Genomic DNA, 18429 nt, shown 5'->3' with positions numbered 1-18429 from the left:
AAAAGTCTGTCAAAGTCACGCGTTTTACAAATTGCGTCTTCTTGTTGAAATCCTTTCTCGTCAGGGCAATAGCATGCACTTGGCCAGTGTTCATTGATTGACACTCATTTTTCTGCAGCTGTTGCAGTTTCTGATAAAAACGCAACAGTTTTTAATTATATCTTGCTCATCTTTTTTTAGTAGGGCATAAACAGTTGTAAAAAATACTAAACTTCATTAGAAATAGCCTGTCAGCCTGCGACCTTGGACCCAGCGACATTCAGGCTATTTGAACTTATTTGTAGAACTGAAGGAGATTCTCTTGGTACCTTTCAAGTGTCCACAATTGTCTTTTGATAGGACTTAGATTTTCCAATTGCGCGCGCATTTTAACTGACACCTGCTACATATTTTGGTGCTTCTAGGGCTCATTACAGGCTCGATTGTCGCCGCTCTTTTGAGTCCGGTCTGCGTGTCTCCCCGAGAGGAAGAGAGGCACCATCAGGTTCCTTTCCCAAACAGCGACTGGTAATCGAGCCTTGGTCTATTATCATTCTATGTCGTTAATAAACAGGAAATATGAAACTATAGTTATGTTAAGAAACCTTTTATTTCCTGCATTGCGTTCATGACTGGTAAATGTACCTTTAGCCCCCAATTGAATGGGGGTGTGCGGCCCGCTTCCCAAAACGCTTACCCTATTTATGACCAATTTTCCCTACCTTATTTATGACCCGGCCAAAAATTCTATATTCTATTTTTGATCGTTGCGGCTGGCACAGTTGCCCTAAACATAATTTATGAAGGGCTTTTTTGATGGTATTATCGATAATGATGAAGAAGTAGCTTCTTCTAAAAACCATACCCAGTTCACGACTAGCATGTAAAAATCATACCCTATTTATGACCAAAATGGCCAAACTCGATACCCTATTTATGACCAAAATGGTTGAAAAACTCTACCCTTTGGGGCCGCATACACTTATATAGCCCATGTAAGGGAGTACCCCCACCCACAGGCTTTACCCTGACATTCTATCAGTAATCAATATCAGAGTCAACATTGGTGCCTGTTAGGAGTAATCACAGGGTATAATTTTTCCTACAAAGCCTCTCGAAGTAAGTAAAATTTACATTCGTTCCAGTTTGAAAAATTCAATGCGAACAGTAACGATTGTTTTACTTTATTTGCAAGTTAAATCAAACTTTCATGTATAAATTTGTTTTTTATTAGCTTAAATATTTCTTTAATGCCTAATAGCATGGTTAATTAGTAAACAAAATACTCAATCAAAACGATTGTCACACTCTCCATTTTTGATGAGGAAAAATGATCGATTATTCTCTCTTGCGATAAACTGATGATAAAAAAGAATGGCTTACCATGTGATAAATATTCAACTCAATTTAACTGGTTGTTCATTTGTCAATTCAGTTTGACCAGCTGTTTCTAACAGCCTTTAATGTTTGACTTTATATTACATATTCAAAACGGTCAGACAAAAACCTGAAAACCGAAACGTATTCGATCTTTCGTCAGCTGTTTATAAATAGGCTTTTCCCTGTTTTGGTTTTATTTTGCACTAAAAATCCTATTTAATTCAATCGCGAAATATGCCTGAGAGATCGTTAAAAGGTTGGTTTAAGCTCGCTTTCCATTTGTTCGTCAGCGAACAGTGGGAAAAGGTCAGAGAAGTCGTTGAAGACAATGACGCTACCTACAGATGGTTGAAGGAACAAATTCTGCGCGAGATTCGCATCATCGAAGAAAGAGCGTTTCGAAGTTTCCTCGGTTCGGCAGCTCTAAACGTACGTGATCGACTCATCGCGTTGAAACATGTCAACCCTGACGAAGAAACTTTCAATAAAGTCAAGTTTTGGTTGAAGCAGCAGACAGGAAAGTTTACTTTAGAAGACAGCGACAACTCGACAGAAGACAGAGTGGTTGGGTGCAAGATTGCCCTGCTCGAGGCTTCGTTCCTGTACTTCGACGAACCCCAAGTGGTAGCTAAATACTTTCGCTTTTTGCTGACAAAACTGCGTGGCGTTGGCGGTGTGGATTCTGCGATTGAGGCAAAAGACAACCCCACTATTTCAGCTCAAGTGAAGATCATTAACGATGTAGCCAAGGAATACGTATTAAGTCTGGGACAAGAGCTCGGTGATTGGCCGGATTTTGAGATCCCCTCCGAGGCCCTACCGACTGACAAGGCCGATTATGAGCCCCCTGAGATTTGGTGCTTCGGTGATTATGGCATGGCTGATGGTCAGATGAGTTACCCTGAGAAAGTGGCCATCGACAAAGACGGCCAGTTCCTCGTGCTGGAAGAACACACAATTGGAATGGGTGGAGTGGAGACCATCCAGAGAATTCAGCTGTTCAGCCCCAAAGGGAAATTCTTAAGATGCGTGCTGAAAAGAGGGCAAGGAAAAGTTAATGGTATGACGGATTTCTGCCTCACCAAAGATGGCAACATTCTCGTCGCAGATGATGACGAAGACGGTAAAAGCAGAATTCAGAAATTCGACTACGAAGGTAACACGCTTTTGCAGATCACCTCAGAGGTCGAAGCACCGGACATGGCTACTCGTTTCAATAGCCTAGCTGTCGATCCCGACAGCAAGATCATCGCCGGAGACTTCGTTGCCATGTGTGTCCACGTGTTTTCCACCGAGGGTAAAACCGTCTGCAAGTTCGGAAAGCTGGGTCGAGGAGATGGCGAGTTCCAGACCATCAGCAACGTGGCTTGTGACGTCACCGGGAAAATCTACGTATCGGATTCAGTACTTAAAAGAATCCAAGTGTTTGACAGTGATGGAAATTTCCTGTCCGTGTTTGGTCCCAATGGCACTCACCTGCGCTATATGGTGTTTGACGCTACAAGAGGCGAGGTGTACGGCTCCGACTACGAGAATCACAAAGTCAAAGTGTACACGACGGTTGGCGAGCCGCTGAGAGCGCATGGCAAATACGGCACCGCCCTGAACGAGTGTTGGTTTCCGTACGGTCTGGCTCTGATGAACGACGGTAAGGTGGCCGTTGCCGAGAGGGAGAATCACAGGATCACCGTGGTGAAGATATAAGGTAATTCTGTTTATATAATAAGTCAAATTATTCTCGCATTTTGATTGGTTCTGACTTCTGATCTACAGGAGAACAGACGACATAGATGACGACATTAACATTTTTGGTTTCCTTATTATATAAAAAGGTAGACTCTATGTCGCTGTGCATCTTTTCAGTAATAGATCTCAGATCATCTGACCACATTTTGGACGTCATCTGTGATCAATTACTGAACAGACGCACAGCAAACATGGCCAGATTTCGTTCCCAAAAACTTGGCAGTGAAGTTGATTATCGTATGTGTTGTAGTCGGAAGTGATTTAATAATTTTTTTTCTTGATGCAGATGCTGGCACAAAGGATGAACGCTGCAGCTAATTAAAGAAAGAAGAAAAATTTGCAAGGTGTATGGAATATAATTTTTCACGTTATTATTGTAAGATAGTTGTGTGGCGATAAGTAGATTCATTGGTATGCAGGCTACGTAATTTTGCTAAGAAGTTGACATTTAAGGAGTTTGTCCGTTAGGAGTTGTCACTCGACGGCATCTCTGATTTTGATCACTTCATTCAGAAAATCTTGTTTAAGTAAAATTCCCGTGTTTTTATTTAGTACATTTGTTGAATTAATAATTATAACAGGGCCGTTTATGTTTGCTGTAATAAACTTTGCTAGGGCTGTTTATGTCTGATCAATAAGGGAGACGCCCCCTCTTGTATGAGTGGTGTTTTCTTGCTTGTTTTAAGTTCAAAATTATTTTGTTCGCGTTTCACTGCAGTGATTAGACAGCAAATACAGATTGTCAAAATTTACTTTTTGGCACTTTTTGGGGGGGGGGGGAGGGGGTACAGTGGTAATGACAGTGCGGACTATTCTTCCAAGAATACGGCCGTTGTGCCTGAAATTTGAATAGACCAATCAGAAATCAACAGGCGGGAAAAACTGGCTCATGTGGAGAATTGCTATTGAAGTCCTCTTTTAATTTGCGTCCTCGGTGCTCTAATAACATGGTTTCAGTTAGAGCACAATCAGTGCATTATTTTTGGGAATGAAACCATGGATAAATAGTCCAGGAATTTAGCCAATCACATCATGTCTTCAGACCTTTCGCTCGTGCCAAAGCCGCGTCGGCGTAGAGGAACTGGCAACTCTGGGGGGCGAGAATGGATAAAGAGTAGGAATCAAAGCTTTCTCGATATATACTGTAATAAAAGTCATAAGACTTCAAAAAAAATAATAATAAAATGATGCTTGTTAAAACTGTTCACGTTGTCATTTCGATAGACATCATTTCTCCTGGATTTCGAAGCTGATTTTGGGCGTTAATCCTTGATTTCAAATCAACCGAAACATGCTTATTTTTGGAATTTACGCCAGACCAGCGATTGTCAATTAACTTGAATAGCGATCTTGATCAATCCAGTTCTAAAACACAGTACAAACTTGCACCCGTTATAGTGGCCCATCAGGCCGGAGCAGTTATCCCGGTTTCTGTACCATAAGGGACCGGTCACTATTTATCACCTGGGGGGTGGCAGAGGACTTAGGAGGGGTTAGGATGTCAGAAGGGGGTATCAGTCAAAATATCACATGCCCATACAGACTTGGTGAACGGCTATTTAGCACTCTAAAAAGTGACTTTGCAGTTTCCGAGCACTTGGGATGGTTAGATTGCTGATATGTCAACTGACATCAGTCACAGTGTTCTCAATGGGCGAATCTTTGCTGACGTCATTGCTTACATTTTTTCTCATTAACATACGACTTTGCGTATAGAAGGCATCATGCTAGACACGATTTTACTAGAAAAACTTAAAGAGCTTGTGAAACTTAGTAAGTGGTGAAATGTTTGGCTCTTTGGGTGTAATATTCGTAGAGAAATTGGCTTTCAAAAACATCAAAATTTCTGTGTGGTAAAAGCGCTAATGAGCTCATATATTCTTTGTAAGATTTTGAGCTTTTAAACCCTCCTCGCACAAAAAAGTATTCTATACATCGCGCTCAAATTCCTTGGGACAGTTAATCGTGCTGTGCCCTTTCAATATTCAGTAATAATCTCTTTGTAGCTCCATCAGAAACTGTATCGCTTATGGTAATGAGGCAAATATTGTAAACAAAGATTCTCCTATAGAACGGCGGAATTCTACCGGCTGTAAAATCGAATGTAGCCACCTATTACGTTCATTAAAATTTGTACACATATAAAAGTAAATTAAGACTTACAGACTGAGACGTTTCAAGAAGAATTTCGCATCCACCATCGCCAGTGAAAAGATCCAGGAATTAACACGAGATCATGGTGTCCTTCGACGTAGAGTCGCTGTTTACCAACGTACCTATCGAGGGAGCCTTTCAAGCCGCGCTACGGAAACTGGAGAGTGACGCAGACCTGACTGACCGCACGACGCTAACACCAGTTGAAATCGCGGACCTCTTGAATTTCGTGTTAAGATCTACGTACTTCCAGTTCAATGGATCAATTTACGAAGAACGAGACGGCGCAGCCATATGGGATGCCCAGTATCCGCGGTTATTGCTATAGTGAAACCTCTATTAAGCGGACCCCCAATTAAGCGGACATCCTCTATTAAGGTGGCCGAACACAGTTTTCGCGCGCGCTTTTGCTGATGCAATTGAGCGCGCGCTCAAGGATTGCAAAGAGCGATCATTTTATATACTCAACATCGCACTATCTGTGCCATTTCTTCTCTATTATTGAACGCAGTGTATTGATGGCTTTAGTCTTTTATTACAAAGATACGTTAGAAAAGGTAACGACGCAAAGAAACCAGCAATTCTCAGCTTTCTCTTTGTTACCGAAAGAACCCAGTTAAATGCAGCGCATGCGCAGTTGCTCGAAAACTTGAGACCGATTGCTTTTGCAGAAACTTGCGGATTTCTGACGATCCAGTCGTTAGAATTTCAAGAAATTTGGCAAAAAAAATAGTTCAGAAACCTCTATTAAGCGGACACCAGACTGAATCGACAATGTGGCATTGGATTACGTACTTGAAATAGTCGATTGTATGTACCTGTATTATCGTTGCTGTATGGAAAGGGCATTATTACAAACAAATGAAAGTTGGTAATGAAAGCTGACGAACATTGCGCAACTGTTATACACCTTTATTAAGCGGGCACCCTTTATTAAGCGAACACTTGGGAAGGTTCCGAGGGTGTCCGTTTAATAGAGGTTTTACTGTAATTTCTACATGAAGGCATTTGAAGAACAAGCAATAGAGTCCGCCCCTCGCAAGCCTAAGATCTGGAAGCGCTATGTAGATGATACCTTCACCATCCTGGATCGGGATAGAGTTGACCTCTTCCTACAACACCTAAATCGTCAACAACCATCTTTATCCGTTTCACCATGGAGATCGAGAATGACAACAAGATCGCCTTTCTCGACACGTCAGTTTATAGAGAAACAGATGGCCGCCTTACCACCAGTGTCTACAGGAAGCCAACACATACTGATCAGTACCTAGCGTATGATTCACATCACACCCGGTCAGTAAAACGCGGTATTGTGAAGTGTCTGTAGGGCTAAACGTCTCGTGACTAAACCACCAGTAATCGCTGGTGAGGAGAAACACCATTTATCTGTACTTGTTTCTAACAGATACCCCTTCTCTTTTGTGCAGAAGATCACAAAGACAAGAACAGCCCCAGGAAGAGAGCCCGTCGCAGAGTTTAAATCCACCGCCGTTTTATCTTATGTCCAAGGAGTATCGGAGCCTCTCCGCTACTGTTTAGAATAACAAGGCATTCGCAACGTCTTCAAGTCTGACAAGACACTTCTGTCAAACTTACTGTGACCAAAGGACACCGTCGACCCAGCTAAACAAGATGGCGTAGACTACAGGATTCCTTACGAAGTGCGGCAAAGTCTACATCGGGGAAACAGGGAGACCTATGCTGGAGAGGATCAAAGGAGACGACGGACACATACGACACGCCCGTACCCAGACCCTAACAGTTTCTGAACACGCCCACGAGACCGGCCACTATCCTATTTGGAACGAGGTCAAGTTTATTGATCGAGATCCTCAGTGGTACACACGTAGGGTCAAGGAAGCTATTCACATAAGACTTCACCCTAATAACATTAACAGGGATAGCGTAATTGACATTCCTGAAGCAGGGATGCCCACGATCAAAAAACACAACAACAGGAAAACGGCACAACAGCGTACCGTTGAGGGAACAGCTACGCGCCGGAACAATGGAACAATGCGAGGATCGAAATGCACCAATCACAGCCGACCTTCATGATATAAATGATGCCGCGTAATCAGTCGACCTCATCGCCTGAAGAAGACTAGAAGTAAGCAGTCGAAACGTCGCGATCTACATCCCAAGTGACTACAGCGTGAAACAAAAGAAAATAGACTTTAATATTACATGTTATTTTATAACTTTTGAGTACGCACTTTAATAAAATAGATCATAATCCTTCCTTTTATGGACATTTACAAAATGCATGACATAATATAGAGCAGCATTATTAAACATATTGGTTGCATTCAAAGTCACTTTTCATGGTGTCCAACAATCATTAGATGTTTGGACCCACATGGGTTAAATGTTCATCAGATTTGCTTTTTAATGGTCTATGTGCCAAAAAACTTCCAGAATTTTGTGAATTTTGATAAATCCTCTATGAGCTTGTTTATATAAATGTCAGCACAATGCTCTACCAACTTATATAAGCATGTCTGATTACGAGTATCAATATCAATGCTTTCCACACCACTGATTAGTACATAAATGAGATGTCCATTTGACTTTGAGCCGATGATTGTACTGCATGCAGGGATGTATGTGACTGGTGCAGGGTGATGTCTGAATAGTTCCTCAAACCTCTGCAGGGTGATGTGGAAATGCACTACCTAAACTTTCAAATTTCTGGGCTTCTGGTTGGTCGTTTGGCTATCAAAAAGTCATTAATCACCTGGCCATGGTATAAGAAACTAAATGTATCCATAAAAAGTCAGATTAATTTTCGGTAAAATTAAGCTGAATTTGTAAAAGAAAGTACTCAAAATTGGACCTAATTTCACTGAATCCTAATCATACCTTTTTTAATTAATTAAATGATATTGTAGTCAGAGTTTAATATCAAACGAACTAATATTTACAATTGCAGTATAACAATTATAAATACAATAATGATCAGGCAGTGTTATATGTGTATACATTAAAATAGGTCAGACGTGGCATTGACACTGGCCTGATTGGTACTAGTGGTTTGTGCATAATTAGTAGCAGCGTGTGCATAAATACTACACGCAGTACTAAAGGAAAGGATTCCCAACACCTTCTAATAATTATACATTTATATAGTGCTAATACTATAAAATATTCAAAAGCGCTTTACATAACAAGAAGCTAACAAACTAAAACAAAGATCTATAAAAAGCAAAAAATGTGCTAAAAATACAAAGATGTATTCAACCTTCAACCATTGCTAGGAATTAAAATCCACCCATTTCAAGATCCTTTAAGAATTTGTTGGATCCCATAACTAGATCAAAATCCCGCTGATTGACATATCCAACTGTACGTTTATAGTGCTCAATGGCCTGGTTCCTTTCCATAGCTAAATATTCCCTGACACGTTTAACTTTTCCAGCTTTATCTTTGGGAGTAAAATTTTTAAGACATTCTGCAAACTTAGCTAAAGTGGGTTCTTCTTCCAATTTCTTTTGTACCAACCCAATTTGTTCCCCTGCTCTCACTTTAATGAGGTAACTGATCCAAATTGTGTAAGTGAAAACTTTCCAAGCTTCTAACTTATTAATTGGATCAAGGAAGTAGTCTGCAATATCATCCTGATATTTAAACCCCAGACCCTTATACATGAGAAACACCCATGGTCTTCCAGGGAAAGATATAGGATTTTGACAAACTCTAGCAACCTGATCCCTAGCGTTTTGACAATCTCCTTCAGACAAACGTTCTAACAGATTCATCTCTGGAATGAAATAATTAGGTAACTTTCTTGATGTTAGATAACCCAGAAGATCATCTAGCAGACCCAGTACCCTTTCTCCAATCTTGGAATCACTCCAGTAGTCAGAAGGAAGCTTCTCCAGAGCCCATAGGAGTGTTGTTTTAAGATGGTAAGAGCACAAGATTTTGGGGTTGGAAAATTCTTCTGCTGCAATCACTTTAAGGAACTTGTAACTATTTTTCTGTGTCTGAGTCATGTTTTTGGAAAGTGTTAGCTCTGCTTTAGAGAATGATATTCTCCACTCAGTGTCTGGGTTCCCACCAGGGGATGGTTTTGGAACAACATGATGTCCTTCCTGTACGATCCTTTCAAGCACTTCTCTGTTCGGCCATTGTCGTCTTCGCGTTTTCCATGGTTCTGCAGGAAGAGGCCATCCACTTACCTCCAAAGCAAACACCAAATCTACTTCAAGTTTTCTGGACACTGCTAATTTGATAGAAGTGTTTGGTCCCACACTTGCTTCAACGGGATATGTAGGACCTGCAATATTTGTTTCAACATTCCAATTAGCATCTCTCCTTGTGTTGATAGCATCTGTACAAGCTTGCAGTTTTCCACTCCTCCATAACTTAGAAGGTTTTACATAAGTATACTCTTCCCCCTTGCTATTTCTTGCTTCAAAAACTACATCCACTCCATATTGTTCTTTCAAGAAACGTATTTCGTTTGGATTGTTGACAATTAGCCAAAGGAATCCTTGTTTTCCAGGAAGATGGTCGAGATTTTCTTGTGTCAATTTTACTTTACCACTCAAACCAAAGTACATCGTATCAACATCAGGTAGTTTGGTGCTAACATACAGACCCTCAGGCAGACTTCCAGTTGGTAACCAGCTTCTATCATTCTCAAGTTGTCTGGAGATATTATTAAAGTGATACTCTGCAACAGGGTTTCGTAACATTGGTACCAGGTCTTCATAATGTTTATTGACAGTTTCCTTATCCATGATTATTCTTTTAACTCTTTAGACAAGCTAATTTCTTCATCTCCTGTGGTATTCATCAGATGATTTGACATCTATAAAAAAAAATCACAACAATATTAAATATTTGGAATCTTTAGTCACTCATTACACGACTTTAGGCCAATACAAGGGTTTACTGTGATGACTTTAGCAACATTTGCCAGAATTAATAAAATCAGAATAAAAAAATCAATACCTTTAAAAATTTAATAGCGAATTTATGGTCATAATTGAAAGCAATAGGGACATCTAGATCCGATCTAGTGACAGACTAAACTTCGTGAATCAATCGTGGTAATGTATAAAGAAGAAAGTCATGATTGGTTACTCTGTCAACTATATTAGAGCGGTTTTCAATTGAGGGTCGAAGAGTAATTGGTTTTACACGAACTACGCTAGACTATTGGCTTAAAAAACTCGCGCCAGTTTTTCATCCAATCAGAAGTAAAACCAAAACAAATCGTGACTCACTCGCACGCGTTTTCCCGCGCTTTACGTCAGCTACATGTGATTACTTCGAGTTTTGATTGGTTCATTGTTTCGTCTGTGTCTTTTGTCATTGGCTAGAGTAATTACTTTGGTTTTGGTTATACGACACAGGTAGTAATCGTGGATTACAGCGGTTTTTATTTGAGTGTCGAAAGTAATTAGACAATTACTTTGGTTTTGGTTTTGGTTTTACTACCGTTTGAGATTGGCTGAGTAGCCTAATTGGTAAGTAATTGGTTTGGTTTTGGTTTTACGACACTCAATTGAAAACCGCTCTAAATAGTGCGTTTGAGTATTGGTAGGTTTGGTATGTTAAAAAAGTAAAAACTATAGGAACAGCATTTTGTGCCTAAACTGTTAGGTAGGCGTGAAATTGGCCTCCCTCCAGCAGGGGCAAAAACAAATGAATTGATCGCAAAGCACATGCATATGAGAGGGTCTGTTCTCGTTTATACATGTATTATGTAATCTATTGGTTACGACTGGTCAGTAAATGACACGCACTGCAGTTGGTGAGCCGCATTAGGTTCGCAGTCCGCGTTTTATACCTGAGTCCATGTTTTATAACCAGTCCGTAATGCTTAGTCCGCTTTTATCCCTACGCCCGTGTTTTATACCCAGTCCGCAGTCCATGTTTTATACTGACCGTATCAATCGACACAAACGATGCCTGTTCTGTCAGTATGCGAGACAACATGCCTTTACTACCAAGACTAGGACAACTATTCTGTTTACAAACACGACTTTGAATCGCCTTGGATTTGGGGAAACAGCATCGTCACTTCCAAAACAATGAAACGGAGAACATTTTGGACTGTACCAAAGCAATTCTGTGGGAGTTGAACTCTTTTCCAATGTAAACACTTCTGTTGGGTTTATGTTACATATTTTGCGCACAGAAATCTAGGCCAGCGAAGTAAAACTACACATTTCCTCCTTTGATTTATTCAGCAGAAAGCAGCGTTGGTTTTGGTCAAAGAAAAGAGGGTACACAACACGCAGCCAAACTACAGCTTTCTCTTCGTACTAAAAGTCGTACACATTTCGAGAAGACATGTCTGCAAGGTTTTTTAATGCCATTAACTCTAACTTTGAACTTTAAATAGACAACTTATCCGCTACAATCCACAACAAGCTGCCTCGATACTCGGAAGTCTACAATAGTGTAAAACACTCAAAAGAAGGCACATGGACAAACATGGAGTTGACATCATTCGCCCCTGAAGAATTTTTTGTGGGGAGGGGGGCAAATTGGTGTCCACACAAAGATACATACACAAAAACCTAAATTATTCCGCATTACCCTATTAGAACTGAGTTCTCTCGAACGCAATAAAAGGCAGTGAATAATTTAATCTATGATCAGGGTCGACTTGAACGGGTGTGATGTTAAAAGCCACAAAGAGCACCAAAGAGGGTGGAAAGATTTCCCCTTCCCTATAAATTATGCAGTGTTTATTGAGTTTTACTCCTTGAGTGTTAAAGAACAACAGCTATAATTTATCACGCGGCAGCAAGACAGATGTGTCCCTTATGGATCATTGAATATTGCCTGATATTTATTGTTGGTCGGCGATAAATCCTTATATGCTAGATTTCACTTTTTCGTAACAAAACCATGATTTTTGTAACAAAACCAAAACGAAAATCATAGAAGAGTGCAGGTGTTAGCGTGAGCTCAACCAAAACAATCTTTTACTCGACCAAAACAGACGCGACTGAATGCTAAATCCAATATTTCCGCTTCAAATTCTTGCATGACGAACATAACGGACCACTGTTCAGAAACTGTAAAGCTAGTTAAAAAACACTTAAAAGTTGTTGTCACTGACTTAAAAATCTTAAAATAGACGTTTCGGCTAAAATACTATAACCTTCTTCAGTGATGGAATGAATGTTAACGGCGTCTAAATGTAAATGAGATGTTTATAAGAATGTGAGGAACTCGCTAGGGATTAATTTAGCATTTTGTAAATGTCTGGGATCTGTGCGTCGTCGTTAATTTAGACGCCGTTAACATTCATTCCATCACTGAAGGTTATAGTATTTTAGCCGAAACGTCTATTTTAAGATTTTTAAGTCAGTGACAACAACTTTTAAGTTTTTATTACTATGCCTGACTACAACTACAGTATTTGTAAAGCTAGTTATTTTCATTAACTGAAGAATACCCTGCCACATCGAACCCTTTACTGAAAAATGGTGGCTACGCGTACACGGTCCGGTACGCAGTGAGAAATATATACAAGAGAGGAACCTGTCTTAGTTGCTGGCTACGCGGTACAGTGTGTTGCCCGGTTTCCGGCCGCTACCAGTTTCTGGCCTACAAAAAATCATTTTCGTTGAGATTTGTAATTTCTCGTCCACCGAAGCGTACCGACGGAAAAACGAACATTTAAGCTATAAATTGATCGTTTTAACGGGCTTTTTGGACAAGAAACGACCGAGCAAGGACGAATTTTGTTCAGGTGAGTAAACGTTTACCAACTAATTTTTGCGAGGTTCACTGCACACCAAAGCTACCGTATAAATACAAATAGCTCGTTTCGTAGGAAATTTATCAAGGAGCTTCATAATTTTTTGACAGAATTTAGATTAAAGATGAAAGTTGTTAGGGGTTCAGTCATCACAAGCTAGAATTGAGCTGTTTCTAATTTTCAGCCGCCCAACTCTTAACGAAGGTTTGGAGCTAGTGTGCCAGTTTCCGGCCACCAAGAGACACATTACTCAAAACTTAAAATTATGCAGTGAAATATCTTAAGTTTATAATCTACAGCTCGAAGAATTAATGACACGTAAAAAATAAGCACAAAAACAGCTAAAGCAAGTATATGTTTATAACTCGTCCGTATTTGTTGCCAGAAATAACGCGAGTGCCCGGTGCAGGGTACATACCATCCACCCCTTAGTAATTATTTTGCTTTGAAAACCTTATGTACGATCACTAAGCCATTTTTAGCGAGCGAAGGGACTGACAAGTCGGTTTTAGTCGATTAAAGTCGAGCGGCTCAAAGGAAATGGTCTATATCTCTATGGCCGGAAACTGGAATAGCTAGACGGAAACTGGTCAACTTACTAGCTTTGCCAAAAATGTCATAATTTTTTTAATACTCAAGAAAGGTAGCCAACCTTTAAACATTTTAAAGGTAGGTAAATGAACTTTATTTGATAGAAAACTGAGAAATTTTTCGTGCATATTCATGAAGTTATAACTATTACAAACTATAGTGGCCGGAAACTGGACAACATACTGTACCCGGTACGTAGTGAGTAACATATACAAGAGAAGAAGTTATCTTAGTTGCTGGCTACGCAGTTACGCGATACACAGTGAGTTTCGGCTCGTGAATTAAAGAACGAGTTATATTCATGAATAAATTACATACTTCAACTTGAATTAATAAGTTTCTGCGTACCGCGTAGCCGGTTACGAAGAATTTAGATCGAGTGGCTGGGTATTCTGCAGTCAAGCCCAAATGGAGTTTCATTAATGTAAACACACAGGTCACCAAGGGAAGACTTGAAAGAAACTATTTACGTTAGCTTAAAACAAATGTGAAAACCACAATAGATGACACTGCAGTTTTTCAATCAAAGAATTCAGTGAAGGATGTCTTTGAAAACTCCAGATAACCTTAATGTTAGTGCCAAAATGTCGTTTGAGTCGGCCAAGATTTCAATCACTAATGAATACATAAAGTAAAAAACTTACCAATTCGAGCAAAACTCTGTTTTCGCTTCTTCTTCGTCCATTTCCAAGCTGTGAAAGTTTCTTTTCAGCAAAGCAGGTCGGGGTTTAAATGTAAATGCAGTTAAATGGGTAACAGAGCTGAAAAACGTTTGCGCAATGTCATCGCGTGAAACCATAGCAACATATAAGTAAAAAAGCGGAATTTTTGAAAAAAATGAAAAGCGCCGAGGGGTTTTACTTCAGATAAGACCACAGGTCACCCAAGCGTAATATAAGAGTTTGTATGGAGAGCTGTGGCTAAAATAGAAGAGTTTGTATGGAGATCAGGAGTTGACATTAAATTCGTTCAATGTATGAATAGTTAACCGAATAAAGACTCGAACATTCAATGGTGTCATTTTTTCTCATCCTGGAGAGTTTAAACGAGATTTGAGCGTATTTTGAAAAGTTTACCCCACGGTCTCTTATTATAGCACCGTAGAACAAATTTTTCAAAATTAGCTCAAATCTCGTTTAAACTCGTAAAATGTCAGCTCCTGATTTCCACGCAAACTCTTATATTTTATCCACATTTATCCATACAAACTCTTATATTACGCTCCGGTGGCCTGTGGTTGTACGCGTAAGCTTTTGCCTTTGAACAAGGCTTATGTAAGATTCTGTGAGGGGACAACTTGCCGATATTCATAACCATAAAAAAGCCAACAGTTAGCAGTCAAGTGAAAGTACAATAACCATGGTAACCACTTGTCTATCTGTAGTGAGAACTACCTGAAGTTGTAAGTAGTTAATATTTCCGAGCAGAATAACTGACTGCCTATGATGGAATAGCCTAGAACAACAATGAGCTCATTGGCACCCAATAGGGGTTCAGGATTACTAGCATAAATACATTGTTCTTCGGTTACGCCCCCGGTGGTGGGACACCGGATACCACTATCCCGTATTGGTTATATTTTACGTTACTGGATTAAACTCTACTGTTGGACCCAAGTAACTGCGTATTCTCTGTCTTCCCGTTGGTTTTTTTTTTTTTTTTTTTGCTGTAACAGATCCCGAAAATCCACATTTAAGAAAAGTGCCGAAAATCCACATTTAAGAAAACATTTGCGCAAACGTTTTTAATATTAAGATCCTGGCAAACTCCGTCGCTGCAAGCGTGTTTCCCTCTGGATTGTTGTAACAAGGATAATAACTTAAGCGGCCCAAAAACCTGTTATCACTTTTCTTTCGTTATCTTTTGTGCTCAGATGGTGCAACAATTTTCGCCAACGCCAAAAGGCTACTGTGTGTTTCTTTAACATAGTGAAATTTTACACTGCGAAAATAAAATAGACAAGGAGTTCAGACAACTCAACGTAACTGCTAATTATGCAGTCATCGTAACTACTAATCATTTCTGCTGTATTCTCATATTTTCAGTTAAGCTTTTAACATGTTCTCAAAGATTTATCGATCTTGAACTTATTTCCAAACCTAGAGACACTGTATGAATTCGATGTACGTCATCACAGTGGTCAAAATGTTTCAGAGCTCGAGCTGAAAAAAGCATTGCCTTGAACATTGACGCGAGCACCGTTGTCTGGACTCTTATCGACAACGGAAAATTTAATAACCAATCAGATTGCGAGATTAGTAGCAATTGTGGTAAAATATCATAGGGACAGCCCTAATACTAGAAATGGCGGGCGCCTACGGTCTCCGTCCCCGATTGTGGCTCCTGATATAGCAAATATAAGGGAGTACCTCCCTCCCCCCTCCCCCGCAGGCTTCAACCTAACATTTTATATCAATAATCAATAGAGCCGTTTTCAATTGCGTGTCGTAAAACCAAACGCAAACCAACTACTAACCAATTTGACTACGCAGCCAATCTCAAACCGTAGTTAAACCAAAACTAAAACCAAAAACAAAGTAATTGTCTAATTGCTTTCGACACCCGACTGAAAACCGCTCTATAAGAGTCAGCATCGGGGCCTCTTGGGGGTGATTGCATGGTAATCACAGGGTATAATTTTTCCCTCGAATTAAGTGAAGTTTACATTCGGTCCAGTTTGAAAAATGCAATGCGAAAAGTAACGATTGTTTGTTTCTTTATTTGCAAGCTAATCAAACTTCCATGTTTAAATTTGTTTTCATTTGCTTTAATATTTCTTTAATGCCTAACAGCATGGCTGGTTAGTCAACAGAATATTCAATCAAAATGATTGTCACACTTTCCATTTTTGCTGAGGAAAAATGATCGATTAATCTCTCTTGGCGATAAACTGATGATAAAAAAGAATGGCTTACCATGTTATAAATATTCAACTGCTCAGACTACGAGAATCACAAAGTCAAAGTGTACACCATGGCTGGCGAGCCGCTGAGAGCGCATGGAAAATACGGCACCGCTCTGGACGAGTGTTGATTTCCGTACGGCCTGGCTCTGGTGAACGACGGTAAGGTGGCCGTTGCCGAGAGGGAGAATTACAGGATCATTGTGTTGAAGATATAAGGTAATTCTTTTTATATGATAAGTTAAATTTTTTTCTCATTTTGATTGGTTCTTCCTTCTGTTCAATAGGAGGACAGGCATTTAGATGACATCATTAACATTTCTTTGTTTCCTAACTATATAAAAAAGATAGATCCCCTGTTACCGTTTGTCTGTTCAGTAATAGATCACAGAGGACGTCAAATGTGGTAAGACACACGAGGCGATAGCCGAGTGTGTCACTTTTTTTTTTTTATTCTTACCACATTTTGACGTCACCTGTGATCAATTACTGAACAGATGCACAACAACATGGACTCTATGTATCTAAATTGATGGCCAGACTCGTTCCCAAGAACTTGGCAGCGAGGGTCATTATTCGGTGTTGTATTCGGAATAACTGTTTAATATCATTATCTTTTTTTCTTGATGCAGAAGCTGACCCAAACGACGAACAATACAGCTAAAGAAAGAATTTACAAAGGCTTTTGTTCTTGGGCCATCGTAGTTTAACGAGGAATAAAACACAAATAGCGGTGATAAACATATTAAACTTACGCATTTTAATAACTTGACGTTTCGTATGCTACGCAACATACGTTTTCAAAAGTGGAATAAAGACCGTTACAATTTTAGAATTTAGAATTTACAAGCTGTATAGAGTTAAATATAGATTGTGAAAATTTACTCTTTTTCCCACTTTCTTTTTTTTTTTTTTTTTTAGGGGGACTAAGGAGGCAGAGGGATCTAAATACTGATACAGCGCTAATGACAGTGCGGACTGAGAAAGCTTTGATTCGTCGTTTTCATCCATGCGATTGGGCGTTCTTTTTTGAAAGCAAACTCCTGATCGCAGGTTTTCTTCTCCATACGAGCCACCTAGTTGTTCCATTTTGAACACAAGATGCGGCTCCTCGTCAAATTAAAACCAGAATTGTCGAGTTAAGTATTGGAGGAGGCCAAAGCAACTTTAATTTACTATTGTCTTTATCTTTTAGCCACGACGAAAAGGCTATTATTGTGTCGTATCAGTAGGACAGCTCGGTTCTGACTGCCGCTTATACTGCGCATGCGGGTACAGCCAACGTATGCAAGGCTCGACCTCGTTCCCAGGCTCTTTTTTCCTCTGTCTCCCTTGTTGGCAACGAGTAAGGGAGGCAGAGGAGAGAGAGCCTGGGAACGAGGTTGTGCTGGGCTCCCTACGAGCGGCCACGTCACCTATCTACCTGAACCGGTGGGGTCTGGGCACATGGAAAAGATTACTCTGGAGACACACGATTTGATTGGCTAGATGTCCTAGATTCTTGGACTGAGATTTCCATAACGCTGGCTCTCCCCAAAAATATTCACTTGTAGATATCTGCCTAAAACCGTTCAATTACAGCACTTAACCCTTCAGGAGAATTGAAGTCCTCCATAAACAAAATTTATCAAAACCAATTCCAGCCAGAATTTCACCTTTGTTTTGAACTTCCTTTGCTAAAATGGGTTAACGTCCTCGGTGTTCTAATCAAATCGCTTTAGTTAGAGCTCAATCAGTCCACATTTTTGGGCATGAAACGAGGGTTAATAGTCCAGGAATTTAGCCAATCAAATCAAAAGAGTCCAGAGCCACCTTTCCCTCGTGCCAAGGTCCCGTCGGCGAAGAGGAACAGGCAACACTGGGGACGAGAAAGGATGAAAAATACGCTGTGATCCAAGCTTTCTCGATGTAGAGACTAACAAAAGTGATAAAAATAGAATACAAT

General features: G+C 40.0%; 2 protein-coding genes and 1 pseudogene across 2 annotated transcripts; 2 read left to right on the top strand and 1 right to left on the bottom strand.

The window, feature by feature from the left end:
* Positions 1–1528: 1528 nt before the first annotated feature.
* On the top strand, positions 1529–5602 carry LOC145502392 (uncharacterized). The gene is made up of 2 exons (XM_081481711.1): positions 1529–3064; positions 3392–5602. Exon 1 carries the CDS (start codon positions 1594–1596, stop codon positions 3061–3063), a length of 1470 nt encoding a protein of 489 aa, XP_081337837.1. The 5' UTR covers positions 1529–1593; the 3' UTR covers position 3064; positions 3392–5602.
* Positions 5603–6208: 606 nt separating this feature from the next.
* LOC145502456 (uncharacterized) lies at positions 6209–7954 on the top strand (annotated as a pseudogene).
* Positions 7485–14358, bottom strand: LOC145502389 (cyclic GMP-AMP synthase-like receptor 2). Its single transcript, XM_081481708.1, has 2 exons — positions 14227–14358; positions 7485–10078 (listed from the first exon to the last, which is right to left on the bottom strand). Exon 2 carries the CDS (start codon positions 10005–10007, stop codon positions 8523–8525), a length of 1485 nt encoding a protein of 494 aa, XP_081337834.1. The 5' UTR covers positions 10008–10078; positions 14227–14358; the 3' UTR covers positions 7485–8522.
* Positions 14359–18429: the final 4071 nt, after the last annotated feature.

Source organism: Orbicella franksi, chromosome 11 (assembly GCF_964199315.1).
Source record: "Orbicella franksi chromosome 11, jaOrbFran1.1, whole genome shotgun sequence".
Lineage (NCBI taxonomy): Eukaryota > Metazoa > Cnidaria > Anthozoa > Scleractinia > Merulinidae > Orbicella > Orbicella franksi.
The sequence above is the reverse complement of the archived record's forward strand: the minus strand, read 5'-3'. Positions and strand labels throughout refer to the sequence as shown.